Source organism: Ailuropoda melanoleuca, chromosome 5, assembly GCF_002007445.2.
Source record: "Ailuropoda melanoleuca isolate Jingjing chromosome 5, ASM200744v2, whole genome shotgun sequence".
NCBI lineage: Eukaryota > Metazoa > Chordata > Mammalia > Carnivora > Ursidae > Ailuropoda > Ailuropoda melanoleuca.
This window is the reverse complement of record NC_048222.1, coordinates 67142828-67162523: the sequence shown is the minus strand read 5'-3', so window position 1 is coordinate 67162523 and position 19696 is coordinate 67142828. Positions and strand designations below refer to the sequence as shown.

General features: G+C 40.1%; 1 protein-coding gene across 8 annotated transcripts in view; it reads right to left on the bottom strand.

The window, feature by feature from the left end:
* MEIS2 (Meis homeobox 2) overlaps positions 1-19696 on the bottom strand; it is a 203493-nt gene that overhangs the window by 169440 nt on the left and 14357 nt on the right. For all 8 annotated transcript variants that reach the window (XM_002922967.4, XM_002922966.4, XM_011229582.3 and 5 more), the window contains one exon: positions 17788-17902. In XM_002922967.4, coding sequence (XP_002923013.1) covers positions 17788-17902 — 115 coding nt within the window. The remainder of the gene's footprint in view (positions 1-17787; positions 17903-19696) is intronic.

Genomic DNA, 19696 nt, shown 5'->3' with positions numbered 1-19696 from the left:
AAGAACGTATCGACGAACAGAAATGTAACACTAAATGAAAGGTACCACTCTGCAGATGTAATTTAGATTTTGAAGGATATTATTTACAAATTCATAGACAGAGCACGCTAGAGCTAGAGCTGGAAAAGGCCGAGGAGCCCCTCACACACTCATCACGCGGAGATGTGAGGTCCATCCACGAGAGCTTAAAGAGGTGATAATATTATCAACAGCCAACATCGAAATGGATGGTTATTACATGCCAGGCACACGTTATCACCTCATGCGTTCCACCAAACTCCCTTCTGAGGTAAGGATCTGGGTTACAGGTAAGTTAGGACTAGAACCTAGTCCAGGATCTCCCCCTCTGGATTCTGAGGGGCCTCACCAAGCCACCCCATTCTGTGCTTCCAAAGAGCTAACTGGAAGAGCTACATGCAGATTCTGGGGGGCTGAACTCACCCCATTCTGGCCTTTAGGTAGACAATAAAAATTTGAAAGTTCCAGAAAGGAGAGTGGGACAGCATTTGACTTAGCACCAAGGCTTGGTACACAGGAAACTGAGAATTTTGGCCTCATGCTTCTCCTAGATTTTTACCTTTTCCTGAGGCTTCTTTGTCTGCAAACCCTGCCTGTGTACATGTATTGAGAGGACAAGGACCAGGCAAGAATAGAGAAGCAACGTATCTAAAGCTATTATTCTCATATTTTGGAAATCACATTGTACTGTATCCTGAAGTAAGAATTCACAGAAAGTGATACAGGCTTAAAATTCAAGTTATGGAAACAAAACTAATAGAGAGTCAATGATCATATGTTCCTTCTCCTCCTTCTTCTTCTAATTTTTACTATTATTATTATTATTATTATTATTTTGACAGAGAGAGACAGCCCGCGAGACAGGGAACATAAGCAGGGAGAGTGGGAGAGGAAGAAGCAGGCTCCCAGATTAGCAGGGAGCCCAGTGCGGCGCTCAATCCCAGGACCCTGGGCTCATGCCCTGAGCCGAAGACAGATGCTTAACAACTGAGCCACACAGGCGCCCCTAGTATCATTATTATATTATTATTATTATTATTATTATTATTATTATTATTATTATTATTATTCCCATCTGGCCTACCACCTAGAGCTTCAAATACATTATCTAATTTAATTCTCACATCATTTCTATGAAGGTGTGACAATCCTCATTTTATGAATGAGGAGATTAAGTTTAGAGAAGTTAAATAAATCAGCTAAAATCACACCATGTGTGGGAGGCAGGATTCAGACCAAGGGCTAATCCCATGCTCTTACAAACGAAGTTACAAACTTTAGAACTCTGAGTTCTCATTTCTCCCTGGTAGAATCACCAGGCATAACCTTGTATCTGGTTTCTTGAACCCCTACCCAATTCTAATGAACGTGTCACAGCTTTGGTGACTGATGCTTTGACAAATTCAATCATTTTGGGTGCCAATATTCCTAATGAGAAATTAAACCTTAAGTCAATGCTAACAACTAAGTTGCTACATATTATTAGTTACTAACCAGTTGTCAAACTGAAACAACGATTTATTCAACCAATGTCTATTTATCACCAACTATGGATGCAGCTAGTATGAGGGCGATAGCAAGAGCTTGTGTATCAAGCAAGCCATAGGTAAGCGCCCCCCCAATCAAGAGCGATTTCTCAACTTCTGTTTTCTTTACCTCCTGCTGTCAAGGGTACTGTAAAAACTGAGCAAACGCAATCAGATGACATGATGAAAAAGAGAGGCCAGAAAGTTTAAGCAAGTAAAAAGTTTAAAAAATTGTTTTAAAAAGTACGTCGGGAAGGGTGCCTGGGTGGCTCAGTCATTAAGTGTGTGCCTTCGGCTCAGGTCATGATCCCAGGGTCCTGGGATCGAGCCCCTCGTCAGGCTCTCTGGTCAGCGGGAAGCCTGCTTCTCCCTCTCCCACTCCCCCTGCTTGTGTTCCCTCTCTCGCTGTGTCTCTCTCTGTCAGATAAATAATAAAATCTTTTTTATAAATAAATAAATAAATAAATAATAAAAAGTACTTCAGGGCGGCTCAGTCAGTTAAGCATCTGCCTTCAGCTCAGGTCATGATCCCAGGGTCCTCAGATCAAGCCCCGTATGGGGCTCCCTGCTTCTCTCTCTCCCTCTGCCTCCCCCCTCATGCTCACTCTCTCTCAAGGAAATAAATAAAATCTTAAAGAAAATAGAAATAAAAAATAAAGTATATCCGGGGTGCCTGGGTGGCACAGTGGTTGAGCGTCTGCCTTTGGCTCAGGGCGTGATCCCCGCGTTATGGGATCAAGCCCCATGTCAGGCTCCTCTGCTATGAGCCTGCTTCTTCCTCTCCCACTCCCTCTGCTTGTGTTCCCTCTCTTGCTGGCTGTCTCTATCTCTGTCGAATAAATAAAAATAAAATCTTTAAAAAAAAAATAAAGTATATCCATGCAGATGAAAAAGTTAACATATCACAGACTTGGGGATTACTGTCTCTAGAGTGATGCTGTATGGGGCAAGATGTCCATGAACTCAGGGCTTTCACCATCCACCTACAAACCAGAAGGCTTCGAGGGGTCCCTGACAACATTCAACGGGAAGCTTGCCTGATATTTCTATCTTAAATGTCCAGCATATGGAGCAATAGAGCAATGTGTGAGAATACCAATTTATTTTGGTCTAATTTTTAAAAAGTCTGACACATTACTTTTCAGTGTCATTTGATTTCAGCCAGGGTCCAATTTTTTTTTCCTTTTTTGCCAGCTGAAAGCAACTCATGCTGTGTACAGGCAGAAAATAAGCAACTAGAATTCCATTTAGTATACGAAACATGGAGAAAACTCCATTAAGTGGCTGATAATTATGCTAGGATGTACAGCTCATACGTATAGAAGCATCAAAATCTAGATGGATAAAGAAATGTAAACCCCTATTTCTACTGTCAGGTTTGTAAGTTGACTAATGATATTAAAGATCATTGGCTCTCTGAATATGTTCATGTTTCTATCTACAAAATAAAGAGGACATCCAGGACGCGTGGGTGGCTCAGCTGGTTAAATATATGCCTTCGGCTCAGGTCATGATCCCAGGGTCCTGGGATTGAGTCCCACATTGGGCTCCTCAGTAAGGAGCCTGCTTTTCCCTCAGCCTGCCATTCATAAAATTTTAAAAAACAAAATAAACAGGACATCCTTTAGAGATGTTGCAATTTTCTGAGTTAATTGCTATCAAAAGTTCAAAATCTTGTAGAAAAACTCCTTTACAAACAAGACAAAAATCAGGCTTTTTCTCACCATACTGCAATGACAGTCTTCTTCTTGATCATTTCAAAGGTGGAGAGCCAAGGTGTGCCTAACCTAATCCTCTCTCCTACAGCCCCCAAAGGGGGTGACATACTCATGTGGGTAATCTTGCTACAATGCTCAGGAGTAGAATGTATGAATGCAAAAGGCTTTCCCTTCATTTGATGATCAAAAAGGATCATAATTCTGGATCTTCTGAATGCCCCGGAACATGAACACCTGCCAGGATCCTCTAACAATAAGGAAGAGTTAGGGAAAAATTTACTGCCAGTAGATGCAACACCTGCCTCGTGGCAACCAGTTTTGAGAGTCGGCTAAACTGGAAATCCCAGAACAGTGAGATCCAGGCAGGTGGGGTTCTGCAGCTCTGAGTCCCAGAAATTTCCCAATGAATAGTATGTTCCATCCATAGCTCACCATCTGAAGCAAGCCATCCACTCCTAAATGAGGAAAGATGGTTTTCTCTCCTCCTCTCCTCCCCCCTCCATGGATGTACCATCTAGCCTCCAACTCAGTGGCCACTTTAAAAAGGAAAAAAAAAAAGTTTACTTTTGAGGAAGGAAAGTATGTCATATGCTAATTATCAAACTAAGTATTAATAGAATTCATAACAGGATTCTGTTGGGATCCCCATTTATAAATTGTTGAGGGTGTAACCAAAAGTGCTTGCTGTGAATTAAACACTCAGAAGATATTTACTGGCACTCTGTTTGATTAATATAATGAGGTGTAACTACGAAGATGATTGGGTTGACAGAACATTCCATGCAGGTAGAGCTGAACCCCACGATATTGCTGACCTTAGAGGAAACTGCCTTTTATACAACTGAAAATTGATCCTGAGCCCACATTCATCTACCTCTTAAATACAAGACAGAGGAAGACCCCCTAGGATATTAAACGCTATCTGAAAGTACTTCAATAAAAGAAGCAGTTGAGGACTGTCTCCCAGAGTGTGTCCCAACTGCGACTGGTCTCCAGAGATGATGCACAAAAAGGTTTCAGTGGGTAAGGGAGTCTAAGAAGATCTGTGTTCTGCCCCGTGTGGACTTAAAAGGCACACTAGCAAATTAGAGTATCTGAAAATTCCCGTAGTCAGAGGAAACCCCGCTGTACTCCAGCTTTCAATCTAACCGCAAAGTCCTTTTTTTCCTTTTTAAGTAATGTCTATTTAAATATCCTTGGAATTGTTTTTCCAAATATTGAAGAAGACATATTTACTCAATCCTGTTAATAATTATAACACTATAAAAATTTACAAAAATATGTTCCTGCATACATTTCCAGAATGATGTTACATATAGGAGACCTTGTGAATCACAATAATTTAAGTGCTTAAATTACTTTAGAGAGGATGTCAAAGTTTTTTTTTTTTTAAAGCTATTTGAAATTTGCTTCTTCATTCAAAGAATACCCACTTTTTCAAGTAGACAGTATTACAGGCAAGTATACGGGCTGTTATTTTTACTGTGGAAGACATAGTGGAGAATTCGTCATTGGCATTCAAAAGGAAGGCGATTATGTCACTAACCCCCATTCAAAAATCTTCAATAGGTCCCTATTACCTACCAGGTCAAGCACAAACTCCCCAGCTGACTATTCAATGTTCTTCACAATATGGACCCAATCCTCTTTTCAAAAAATAATAACAATTACTGAAGACCTATTATGTCATCATAGCACAATGGGGTGGGGGTGGGGGAAGGTGCCTGAGACATGGAAACTGTCCTCAACACTCTTCTAGTCAAACAGGATAATAAATAATCATGCAACCAAGGACTACTGCACAGAGAAAACCTGACTGTCAGAGGAGAGACTCCAAAACTGTGCAGTGGGACTTCAGAAGAAAGAAACAGCTCCCAACTAGATGAGTCTGGGGCTGGTAGAGGCTTCAGGCAAGTGGCAGCTCCTCCAGCTTCATATCCACAACATCTACTGCCTAGATGTGAATGCACGATTTCATTTTTAGGTTCTTTGCCGTGATGGCAATAACACAGGGTCAGCGCTCAGCTTTTATTTAATTATTTAATTATTTACTCCAGGAGGAAAAAAAGCTACTTTAAAAGCAACTTCTAAATAAAAAATACGTATAATGTTTTATTAACTACGGATCCAAACATAAAATTACTGTCGTGCTACAGAATTCCTATCACTTTGTCTGTAGCCCCCAAACTCTGTTAGAGATTGTTTATTATTCCCATTTCACAGATACAAGGTGGAGGATTAGAGACTCACCCACGACTGGTGACAGATCTGAGGATTTAAAGGCCGGAGGGCAACACCAAGGGCCACAACTTTAACCACGACGCTGTACTGCCTGTAAAGACCTCGTGACCCCCCACAACGAATCATTCTTCACCTGACACACATCATAAATTTCTACACGTGCAAATGGAATTATTTTTCTCCTTTTCTCCGCTGGCTGGTATCTGTCCATACTTTGAAACTCAGGGCAGGGAAAAAGAAGACTATCTAGCCTGTGGCATCTCCAGCCCAGGAGAGGCCAGCTTGTTATTTTGGACTCTGCCCCTTTCTGTCCATCCTACCTGTTATCTCTCCATCCGTCCTCCCCCTTCCGTCTCCTACTGCCACTCACTTAACTCAGCCCTCATCAGTCTTCTGGACTAGGAACCCTCCTTCTATATTTAGTCTTGTTTCCCTCAAATGTACTCTCTTAATTCTAGAAGAGATTTTTCAGAAACGTAAATCTCACCAGTCATTCCTTTTTGCTTAAGTTACTTTAATGGGTTCATTCTCCCAGAGCAAGGTTACCCTGGCGCATGGATTAAATATTCCGACTCCCAGGCCCTCCAGTGGGTAGCCTAAATTCCGTGCAGCTGAGGTCTGCCTGGGAATGGGGCTCTACAAGCCCCTTAGCAGCTACTTATCACCAGGAAAGTTTGGTAAACAGTGCTCCACGGGATTAAGTATAAGCTTCTTAGCTGGCAAACTGGGATCTTCACTTACCCTACCGGGGTAAGGCCCCCACCGGCCTCTCCAGCCACCTCTTCCCCGCGCATCCTCTCGCACAAACAGCAGCGTCAGTCTGGCCGTGGCTCTGAACGCACCGTGTTGCTTCACGCTTCTGGGAGTCCGCAGTGGCCGCGGCACCTGTTCCTCATAAACTCCCCACCTTGCTCACCTGAAACACCTGCTGAAGGCCATCAGGACCTTTCTCAACACCTCCGCACTCCTGTGAAGCCTTCCGCAGGTACTTCCAACAGAATTAATGACTTCCTCTCCCGAGACGCCTTACACCTTGTACGTCACATGCCCTATTAGCAGCACGACCATTCATCCCTGCACGTTTCTGAGTTACTAATGAGTATAAAGAGAAGACGGGCCGCGTTTACTTGCTTTGTATCTCCAGCCGCTAGGACAGTGCTTGGCACTAATTGTGCGGCCAATAAATGTCGAAGGAAGAGAATATTTGGGGGTGCCACCCTTAGTCAGTTACCAACCTTGGCTTTTAAAAAGCCCATGTTCGTTGAGTCCTCACAACCACCCTGTGAGTTAGTTACTCCCATTTTACTGGTGAAGGAACTAACATGGAGGGAGATCGCGGCTTCGAAGCGGCAGGGCAGAGATCAGAGCCACCTGCCTCCGGGGCTGACGTCCTCTGCACGCCACGCACTGCCTCCACGCCAACAAGCCTTCCTCCCTCCGTGCCCCCAAACTGACTACCGGCCTGGCATAAGAGTTATTTATATACTTGACAGGGTGCCTCCTGCCTCCTGGGAGATGGTCAGTTCTTGAAGGCAAGGATCCTTGTGATTTTCATATTTTTATTCCCGAGGGTCTTGCTCAACGAAGAGCTTTGTGCAGTGAATGTAAGCGGCATACAAGTAGGAGAGGTCTGAAGAGCATGAGAGCTTCCCGCCCTCAGACAGGGGTGCGTGCCTACACCGTAGCCCCAGTGCCCCATGCTCTGTCATAAAAAGACACCAGCGAGGTAGATCTGACAGGCTTTCGATAATCTGATAATCTGATTTATCAACTTTTCTTCATCATTCACATTTAGTACACAGACATTTTGGAGGTTTTATTTTAGTGGATGGCATTTATTACAAATGTGAGCTGGAAGAAGAAATATGAAATTTTACACTCCCAGTCTACTTTTGTAAATCTTCAATCTCAAAAAAAAAAATGAATGTTTGGTTCTGAGGCCACAGTAACATCTCTAACCGGTAGTGAGGGTTAGGGAATCAGCGTTTTGCTTCGGCAAATACTCTCACTAGAGGGTAATCATCTACATCTTGCATAAATTATCCATCTAAAAATCGTTAGAACCCAGCAAAATATACTTAATTTTAAAATTTTCCTGAGAATTATTTAGACTTTTTGGAATGATCTGGAATACATTTCAGGAGAGGGTACGGTGTCAGCCATTGTACTGATTATCATGTATTGTTCTATTTGTGAAATACAGAAATTCCAACAGAGTAGTTCTAATTGATTAGATAATGGAGAAGTTGTTCTGTGTTTACGAAATACACCTCACTCCTAGCTGACTGAACAGTTGTCTGATATTAATATACCACACCTTAGGTGCCCTCCTGCTAAACGGTAACATTCTCCCATCCTCAGAAAATAAATTCTAAATCCTAGTTATTTTCCCGATGAACCAAGAAGAAAAAAAGCTCTCCTGATAAACAAAAGCAAGAAACAAAAAATATTCTCTCACTACATATTACGACTAGCCTGTAAAATCAAGGAAATAAAAATTCGTTAAACTCGAATTACAAACAAACAAACACAACTTTCAGCCTCTCTCTCTGTTTAAAGATAAAATGCACAAATAAAAAATAATGTAGACATGAATGTAAATATTAGATTCCTGGAGCTTAAAGTGAGTATTGCATAATGCATAGAATTTTCCATTCATAGTGTCGTACACCTGAAACTAATGTAACATTGTATGTCAACTACACTTCAATAAAAAAAATAAAATCAAAGATCATCTTATTCAGTCTTATTTTACAGATGAGCAAAAGTCCAAAAACAGTAACAGACTCATCCAAGGCCACATAGCTAATTAGTGTTAGCATAAGACTGGGGGTCAGGGGGGTAAAGGAACTAACAATTACTGTTTCCAGCCAATGTTACGTGTTTAACACATGGAATCTCAATATAATCTCCGGGACAACCTTGAGGTGAAGTAGTTTTTCCCCAACTTTGCAGTTGGAGAAACTGAATCTAGCAGATATTGAGTAAAACTGGGACGTAAGCCCATGTCTCTCTGCCTCTGAACTCTGCCCTTTTCAGTGTAACCCTGGCCTTAGCGCACAGGCCTCTTAACTCACAGTCCAAGATTCTAGACAGAACCTCAAGCAGACGAAAAAATGCTCACTACCAGGTTTTCCTTGCATCCTCCAAAATAATTATACTTGCTCAAAAGCACACTATGAAAAAACTGGGCAACATATGTAGAAAATCAACAAAAGCATGTGGGGCCTAAAATTCAAGAATTACTTCCAGACTCTTTACCTGTGTGTGAAGACCAATGACTTCCCCCAAGGTCAATCTCATCCTAAACAACGAGTACAAGTAAAATGGACCCTGAGTTAATCATGGGAAATTATTCACCGCATTAAGCAATTTCCCTTATTAGGTTTGCCATTTACATTAAAAGACCTATCCATACACTTACTTTTGTAAACATAAATAACATAATGAAAGGCAACGCCATCTCCAAATTCTGACTGTAAGTGTGTAATTTAAGACAACATTGAGAACAAATAAGACAAATCCTATTTTAAGTATTATCTTAAAATACTACTTAGAATAAGAATCTAAAATTTAGGAACCTACCTATAATCGAAAGATTTCTGAGTTGAGGATCCATTGACTTACCTAAGGAAGTGTTGTATACAATAAAATTTCAGTGAAAGAAAACAATTTTTATTATCTCTTAAGGATGTAATAGGGTTTTTTTTTTAAAAGATTTTATTTATTTATTCGACAGAGATAGAGACAGCCAGCGGGAGAGGGAACACAAGCGGGGGGAGTGGGAGAGGAAGAAGCAGGCTCATAGCAGAGGAGCCTGATGTGGGGCTCGATTCCATAACGCCGGGATCACGCCCTGAGCCGAAGGCAGACGCCCAACCGCTGTGCCACCCAGGCGCCCCAGGATGTAATAGGGTTTGATCAAACCTATCAATATATTCAAAATAGCTCATTTATGTTCAGGTACACAACACAGAGTCAATAAGAACAAGGTTTTGATTAATGTGTCTGCCTTAAAAAAAAAAAAAGAAAAGAAAAAAACCCCCGAAGTCTGTAGATTTGTTGATTGATTCAAAAGTGGACCTACTATTGCTAGACAGTTGAATAAATGATAATCCCTACAATGGAGAAGCAGAGAGAAAACCAGGAACCAAATAATTTTAACATAAACTGTGGAAGATGCTTTAATGGAATTGGAAAGTGCTGGTGGGGTGCAAAGAATGGGACACTGGCCCATACCTGGGCAAATCAGGAACGCTTCATGAAGAAGTCGATATTAGAACTGGATTTTCATCAGTAAGAATTCCCTAGGCAGAAGAGAGGCAGCGACACACTTTCTCTATGTTTCCCCTCCATTATTTCCCTTTTCAATATCTGGGTTTTCAGCCAGCTGAGGGACCTTCCCGCTGGATGGAGAAGGGATACCAAAATGGCTTCCTTTCATTTTAATGAGGAACTAGATTTTAGTGAAGCCTCATAGTTGTTTTCTGGCTGCTCATAAGAAAGGGAGTGAATAGTTCAAAACCACTGAGGGATAAATTTGGTAGATGAAAATGGTTTCTATTATTGTCTGCTTGACATCAAAATATTTCTAAAGGCCAAAATAAAAACAAATGTCAACACAGGAAGATGAATCCCCCCATCAATCACACCTCCCCCTCCTCCAACCACCCCTAAAACAAGGCGAATTTCAAGAAACTCTCCGAGGGTAGAAATATAAGAAAGAAAGAGGAAGGGGGGAAAATAACATGGCATCATTATGGACTATTCTTCTGAAGCAAAGTAAAGACAATGAGGGGAAAAATAGAACATGTGTATTACAATGTATAGCACCATACGGCGGTGTTTGATGCTCTGGAGGGCTTCAACAAGTACTGTTCAGCCAAAAATCAATTGAAAAATCAGCATGATAACAGAGCATGAGTTGCCCTATAATAGCCTTAAGACCCCCAAGGCTATACAAGTCCCTTTCATCTCCCACACTGCACTGACTCAAGGGGAACCTCACTTCCCCTCCCTGAGTAGTATGCCTAGCTGTATTTCTAACTTACTGTTTTACCCTCCCTGAGAAAGGGGAGCTGACAAGGACCAATGATGATTTAAAGTGGTTTTTAAGATTTTTTTCCTTCCGCCTTATTCTTTATCATTTCTTGATATTTGGACTCCAACTCAGCCAATAGTATTAGTCATAGGATTATTTCCACAATTTTAAATGGTCAGGCATAATCTCTGAAAAACCTCATAATAATACTGTTTTTTAAATGTCTTAACTAACAGACATTAAACTGCCCCTTAATAAAAATCAGCGTTCAGGCTTATGCAAATGTGGCATGTAAGCAATTCACAGCATTGTTATAAATATACATATACAGTTCATTCCAAGATTTCATCTCAATATTTCTTCAATCACTTCCTCACAATGTCTGGTTTGTTCAATTTATATTTCTACTTGGCATTTGGTGCAAACCCCCAAAGATAAGATACATCTGTCCCTTAGTCACAAATCTTGGCATTTTTACCTTAACTCAATCGTGAAATGATTGGTTGAATGTTACCTTCCTTATTAACAGGATTTCCTCATAATAAGACATTTTATTTCCAAACTTTTGAATGTGACATGAGATGTACCAACTCACTAGTGACATACCACGGCTTAAGGAGGACATATAAACACCCTGATCCAAGTGAGGGAAGGAAAAGCTAATTGGAAGTCAGCTTCCCTCTGATTATCAGCTTGTTTATGGGGAGGGAGGACTCCTCTGAATGGCACTGTAAATTCATCCCTGATTATGGCGTTAAAACCAGAGTTCATTTCCACAAGCTCCCCCAAAACCCCCCACCCAATCCATTTTGTTTAGTTACAAAGGGTTGTGACTGTTTTCAGAGAATGACAGTTTTTCATGCTTTGATTTTCTCCAGTTTCAAGAAAAATTAATCAGTTGCACAAGCCAGTTGTCAGATTTCACTTCCCTCATGGCAGAAAGCACACATATTCATTGTCTGCTATAAGAATAAATTTTAGTAATTTTTTCCCCATGTCAATATGAATATTAGACTGACCCAATTAATATGAAATTCTTCTTTGCTGCTGGAACAGACAGTGTTACAGAAAGAGCCATTTGCACAACCTGTTCATGATTATGGGCCATAAGGACACAAAGATGGCACACACATTTGTGGACCATCTGAATTCTTATACGGAGAGGGGAGGGGGAGGGGGGAGCGGCATGACGTTAGCGTGACTGTCGTGGGTCATGTTTTTTAATCCGTAGTATTGGACATGTAACACAGCAACAAGAGCTGATCATTTTGTTTAATCACCTTCTGGATCTTTGCCAGATGGTCTCTATTGAGAGCGCTGCAAACAGAGAGAGATGAACTGCATCTAACACGCCACCAGAGCTTTCCCGTAAATGTCTGAGAACTGATTCCAACAAGAATTTAGTCTCAGAGCAGAAAGGGATACATTTAAAAACTATGTGCATTAACTATACTTTTCCCCATAGAATCCTCACTTGGCATGAATAATTTACCCACTCTTATGCTAATGGGATCATGAAAGTATCCCTGTGTCTTTAGTGCAGCTATTCTCAGCTTTCAGTAATTACCCCACCCAGTGAAAATAACATGGCTTCTGCATTGAACGGCAGACTAGTACCTGACAATTAGAAAGATCATGGCTGACAGTGGAAGGGTCCAGAACTGGACAGAGAAACCCTTGTGGCCCCACAGTGGAGTGTAGCCATAAAGTAACACTGGCCATGGGGGAGGCGAGCGGGGGGGAAAGGGGGAGAAGAAACATTTTCCACTGTCGAGTTCTGCGTTGTCTGACTTATTACCAAGATTTTACTTAAATAAAAATATGTTCCCCTTTACACCACTAAGTGTAAAAGACGTTCAAGACAAGTTCTGGAGAAAAAAAATAAACAATATCCAAGAAGAAGAATTGGAAGAGTTACCTTTACAGCACATCTGCGTTAAGTATCTATTTTATCAGAATTGTTTAAAATCTAAAGAGTGGCAAATCCTCAGCATTTTGCTTTTTGGAGGAAAAAAGGATGAGAAAGAAAGAAAAGAAAAGAAAAGAAAAGAAAGAAAGAAAGAAAGAAAGAAAGAAAGAAAGAAAGAAAGAAAGAAAAGTAAAGGAAAGAAAATAAGAAAAGAAAGAAAAGAAAAAAAGAAAAGAAAAGAAAGAAAAACTCATTTTCGACCTCTGTCCACAAAACTCCATGTTAGGTAGTTCACTGTGTAAAAATTATCAGGCTAAAACATCTGGGAAAGAAAGCTATGAAACAGCAGGGAACGTGGCTGGTTTATTGTTTATCTTTTGTTTATGAGGCAGTATTCAAGTTTAATTACTACTCTAAATTAAACTCTAACTGGCATCAGGAGACATCCCTTTACATGACTAAGTTAAAAAAAAATCCAGAAATCCCAACTCTGGCTTTTTCAAGTAAGTTGATACATACAGGAAGAAATTACTCAAAATTAACAGCAATTATAGAAAGCTTTTAAGCATTTATGGGCACTATTACATGCTCCTAGAGCATTTATTTATTAGAAGAGTTTAATTTTATATCTAATGGTTACTATTCTAAAAAGTCCTGAGAAAATCAACAGAAATTATTTGGATGTTTGCTGATGGCTAAAGGATGGTATTCTTTTGACTTTATGGGGGGGTGGGGGAAAAATGCAACATCAATATTCTATATACAACAGCTTCTTCTGTGGGAATGTTCAATTATCAATTACATTCTCAGAGAATTTTTTTTGGATACAATTAGGAAGACAGGAAGGAAAAGAAATGTCATTTACTTATCATAACAGTGAGTGACCAGTTTTGGATGAACTTAGCTCTAGGAAAAATAAAAGTTAAAAGCAACTAGCAAAAGATTATGCCAGATGGCATCTGTCATATTGTATTTAGGGTTATTTTAAAGAAATTGCCGCCACTATGAAAACATTCCATTGACGGAGTTTTCCTAGACTGAATAAGAAATCGCAGAACATATTCAGGAACCACTGTAGGTAGGTTGGAGGTTTTTCTCCCTCCTTTATATGTATAATTGGAATATTGTGGTGGGGGAGAAATCTATTTCATACCGATAGTATGCATTATAAACTCAAAAGTGTAATACTATTTTAGATGCTTGCTTACCTATAAACACACCCTTTATGGGGTATTTTTAGATTTCAACACCATGACAGGTAAAGAACCACATAATACATAAATAAATATCTGGCTATAAAATAATAGTCTTATTGCCTGGATCAGAGTTGGGGACATCAATGGGAGGGATTGGTAGGTGGCAGAGTTGAGGGGAATTATGCCGGCTTGCGCAGCCCTGTGTCCTGAAAGATCAGAGACGTATAGATGCTAGTATGCTAATGTATTTAGGTTAAACTGGGTCTGGCAACAGTATGGTTAACGTGCGTGTGGTGTGCAGTGTGAGCTCAGCAGTTACTGGGCCAACTGTCTCGGTATTTCTGGGAATCCTGCCTATTCACAGTGCAGGGATTGTTCAATTGCTGCAAAATGTACAAAATGAATTTTACAAAAATGAATTGTAAGGAAGGCCCCATTACAACGATTTTACAGCAAAGATGTCAACATCAATTTTTCTTTCATGCATAGCTAATGATTAAAACAGCATATTCCATTTGCCTAAGACAATTTATTTCATATTGGCACATCAAAATATTGAAATACAAAGTTATCTTTACTCTACCCTTTTTATTCATTGCTGCTGAACCCATACCATTGTTCAAACCAGGAAAAATAAAACAAACTTGGCACGAAATACTTAAAACAAAGGCTCATCAATATTCTCCAATTTGTCAACATCTCAATTACAGCACTGGAAAAAATGTAAATTTCATGTGCTCTAAACACTGAGGGGTCTATTCTCTTGCCAATTCACATGCGTAACTCCCATCAGCGTTAATGGGAGTTACACAAACCCATCAATAATAATAATACTTTGTACATATATTGTGCCTTTCATCTAAGGCTCTCAAAGTGCTCTATGAACAAGGGGGCTGCTTCCTAGTCTTTACTCTGGCAAAATACACAATGAAATACAAAGCAGCTTTTGGCTCAGCAGGTATAGAATTAGGGACCCCGAGCCTTATTATCAAGCCCCATTTTACTGATGGGAAGCCAGACACAAAGAGGACCAGTTACTGCCCCAGAGTCCCCAGTCTGTACCCTAATTCTATCCCTGAAAAACCAGATTTCTTTCTTCATTCTAATGTGACTAACAAGACAAACTCCCTCCCTTTGGCTGCTTTTAGCAAAAGAAATCAGAGTGAATGAAAATCTGGTTCATATTTATATAGTTTACTGCTAGGCATGTGCTGTTTGAAAGATATAGCAAAGTCAGGTTTTATATTTTACCAAGTTTGTGTCTTACAATATTTCTAAAATTTGATTTTTTTTCCCCTCTATTTGGTTTGTTGCACAAACACTAGGGAGGAAAAGACGACCTTTCACCTGTGTAACTGTAGCTCTTTCACTATCAAGTCATAAAATAAGGTATTTTTAGGTTCCAAAGTAAAGATGTGTATGAATCATTTTAGTAAAGATATTCACAAAAAATATAAAGCAACATAAATGCATGTATTGTTTTATAGCATATGGCTATTAAAGTTTAATTTAAAATGTGTATGAAAACATTGTATTTAGTACAATTCATCCCTATTTTTTCTGTTTATCATAATTTGTTTTGAAACTGAGTCGTTTTACAGTTTTCCATATGCCTGTTGTGCTAATAAATTCTGAATACGCAAGAAAACTCTTTTCTAAACTATGAACTTGGTTTCCAGTGAAACATTATAATATATTTAATACCAGGAACATAAATTTCCCTCCTAGGTTTCCCATTATACAGCAACCCTAAGATTTAACCTAGGATAAGCATATGTGATTTCAGTCAATATCTCTGTTGACTTTGCCCTGAAGCAGATAATTAATCTTTCCCACAGAAAGCTACTCTGGACAATTCCATGGGCCCAATTTCAAAATACCTTAAATACACGTTTAAAAGACTAACATAGGCCTGAGTATGACAAAATACATCCAAGCGCAGCTTCAAAATTTAGTCTGCTGTAACAAACAGAATACCCTCAAACATGTGTCTGGGGACCACTGATGTGGTAAGCCAGGTAGGAAATTCTCCACGCCAAAACATTCCCTATTTTATAGGAATCATAGCTTGTTTTTGTCCCTCACACTTGAATACAGTAAAATGACTGACTTCCTAGTACTCGGACACATAAGCTACCATGTCCATTCTTTAATCCCACGGAGATATGATAAAAGGAACAAAATCCTGCAGGGATCAAATCCTTCAACATGGGATAAGTGGGTGCAGCTACCCACAACATAGGGGTTTGTGGGCCTCGCTTTTACCCGGTGCATCTGTCTCAGAACTGTTCTCTTTTTCTGACCAAAAACAACAACAAAACAAAACAAACCGAAATGATAAAACTCCACGCCTTGCCTGTTGCCGCAACTATTCCCAGCTCCAAACCCCAGAGTCTTCTCGCTCCGCTTCCCTTTCTGTCTGGTCCTTTCCTGCTATCTCCCTTGCCATAACTCAACCAACCCAACAGAATCAGTCAGTTTTAAATTTCAGTTGGGACCTTCGTGACCTATTAATGAATCTACAGAGAGGAGAAAAACTCACAGTGTTGAGTTATGCCTGGTGTTGCTAGCTGACTTGGAGTCAGAAATGCTTGAAGCGTTAACGTAATTGCAAGAATGTGAAAAATGAAGCGCTGGGCTCCTGAGCAAAGTGAAAGGTCAAAGCGAGCCGCGCACACAACAAGTCTTTGGAAGATAGCCTCATTAGACCATTAAGTCTGCTTCTCTTTCCCCCTCCTTTTGTCCAATGTTTAGGGTGTTTTGTTTTTATGAATAGATACATTTCACCCTTTGTGTTATAGCAGTTAGGGGTGGTAGGGAAGGTGGGCTCATTCAAAGCTTTCCAGCTTTACCCACCCTGAGAAGCCCATCGCCATGACATGGGACCACAATTAAGCCACTGCCCTGCGGATCCACAGGATTGAGGTGCACGCCCTCTCCGACATGCCTTCCAGTGTGGTTTTCTTACGTACAATCTCACCGGTCTAATACAGACAGGAGATAAGCCTAAAGAGATCCAATTCACAAGTTCTTCCACAATTTGCCATCTGATAGTTTTCATTTCTGTATCAGTTGCAAACAACCCAGATTCTAATTTGGACCTATTCGCAGTTAATGGCATCCTAGGAGAAAAGTTTCTTTTTATACTCTTCTAGAATACTAGTAATCCAAAATCCGTGGCCAGAAACTTGGAGGAGTCAAGGCACTCACCCTGCATCAACCGCCCTCTTTTAAACGGCACATATGACTACAGCTCAAGCTGTTGAACTGTCGTCCACTTGGAAGACTGTCTAATGCTTAAATATTGTGGCCATAAACATAGACATAATAGAGATGAAATAGACCTAGGAGATCAGACACCATCTAACGTAAAATATTAAAAAGTAAAATCTATACACTTTCCTGGCCCACATTCAATAATGCATCTTCCTTTAAATTATCATTTTAGCTCGAGAAGAGTCATCCCTACCAATATGTAATTGCTCTCTGTGCAAGAGGTGAGTTTTAAATGGTAAAATTTTTTCTAAATTATGCTAGGCTTCCTTGTCAGGTGCAGTTGACGTCCCCCTTGTCCTCCAACTATTCTAATTTTTAGGATCTGTGACAAAAGTCACCATGTCAGCTGAATGGAAATGGGGACAAATAATCTAAGAACTTCAAAATCCATCTTCCCAAGATAAAATTCCATACAAAGTTCACCCAGTACTTCTAGAGCTCGGAAGAACAGATTTTGGCATTTTATGCACTTTAGAGGCATCCCTGTTGATTACAGAGAACTCCTGCAGTTGATATTGCAAACAAAATACCCTGCTTACAGAATACTTCCAACTAGTGCAAAGAGCCGCAAAGTAAGCCTGTCATTCTATTTACTCACACACAGAAGTAAAGTGTAGATAACCAAATTTGTAAAAGAATTGGCAGAACTAATCAATTGTTATTGTAATGTCTACTTAAAGATTAGACATATCACTTTGACTTTTTTTTTTTAAGTAATGGAAGTTGAGAGGAGCTACTAACATAGCAGCTCTCTAACCTGCCGCTCTCCTGTTTACAGGGAGGTAGATGGACCGGTATCATAAAATACTGAAGCTATTTTAGTTATGTCGACTTTGCACAAGGAAAATGCTTGACCTTTTACCTTGTTCACTGCTGTTGTCTCCGCTCTGCGAAGCATGGCCCCCACTGGAGGGTCCCGGGGTGCCTGCGGAGTGGGTGGAAGTGGCATCGTCGTGGTCTCGCCAAGATGCAGGATTCTGATGTCAGGATGCCAAGAGATTTTTCCACAGTTACCATTTCAGCCATAAATGAGGAACCAAGAGGAGAGGTGCACAGGGAGACAAAAAATGTATACATATTAGTATTTGTGGAACTAGGCCTATCTGGATTCCACACTACGGTATGTTGTCTTTTCAGCAATAGCTACCAAAAGTAGGAAAAGGTGCTCTAGAATGTGGATGAGGTGATGGCTAGTTACATCAGTGTATGCATGTGTTTAATTGAAACAGACACTTAAAAGGGGTGCCTTTCATTATGTACAAATTCTACCTCAATAAAGTGAATTCTTAAAGTTAGGGAAAAGAGCTTTTTACAAATCTAGAAGTCATTTCTACTCTTGCTGTCTTAATTGGGGCACACTCTTCCAAGAAAGAGGCTAATACTCTTAGATATGAATTACAGAACATCTACAAAACTCAGTGACTCCCTTAAAAAAAACAAACAAACAGAAAACCCAAAAAACCCCACAGATCCAAGAAAGTACGGGGCAGCCCCTGCATCTTTCAGATGCATCGACCTAAACCAACTTGAATGAACACTGAAAATAGCAACTGGTTATACGACCAACAGATACAGTGACATTACTGAACAGAATGAAGCAACTATGAACAGTCAGCCGTCTGATAACCTGGACGGGACTCCCATGTGAGCTCCATGGAAGCTTTAAATTCACAGGGCATTGCTTCTTTCCTGGAAGTCTGACTTGTTTCAGAGGACATGCGAGGCAAACTGAGAAATTATAGCTCATGCTACTTTGCTGAGTGTATTCTTCTTCTGTTCCTCCTCCCCTTTCCTGATCATTCCCAATCCCCTGCTGTTGCTTAAAGGAAAACAGGAATTCTAATGTACAGGAAGGACTTTATCAGCACCACATGAAGGCAGGCAAGAGATGGAATTTCCTCTGGCAGAAACAGAGAGTAGGAACAGCACATGAAACAGACCAGCCTTAAGGCCAGAGTTGTACACTTGTCACCTGCATGTGATGACTTCAACTAAAGCCCAAAGATCTCCTGGCAAGCAAATTCTAACTGGGGGAGGGGAGATTCTTTGGGGGCAAAATGAAACAACATCAATCTCTCAAAGTACGCTATTTCTTCTCACAAGAATTGGTAAATAAGGATTCAGACATGCCTATGGGCAACATGCAAACATCTTGACCATCTGAAAGCAATCTTGCCATGTTGTCATTATATATAGTTTATCCAGAAAAAAAAATCAGTCTATCATTTTCTTCTATATCAACTCTAATGTATATATAGAATATAAAATGTTATCAAAATAAAATCAAGAAACCACCATGAGACAAAATAGGGGACTATTCTTATTTGGAACAATAACAACAACAACAACCTTTTTTCCCCCCCTCTACAGGTCTGCTACACACTGACTACAAATTAATATTTAGCATTTTTGAGAATGACGAAATGACCCAAAGCTCTATAGATCAGTAATATCTGTATCAAATAATGCTACTGGCCAGCCATCAGGCTAGCAACTGATTCAAAGTGAGAACCCAAAGCAGAAATCTTGTGACTCTAAATACAGCACAGGTTTAGATCTCTAAAGGTTATGTTTTAAAAAGGAGATTAGGGAACGGAGTCGAATAAAATGAAAATCAAGGTTCTGTGCTGCCTCTATTAAGACAAAGTCGTGCCTGTGATTTCTCTAAGTTAGAAACCACTCCAAGAGTTTCAAGCTAAAGGCAAACAGAACACAGGGGTTCTTCAAACTCTGCAGTCTCTTCATGTCAGCTATTTGCCGGATGGTAATCA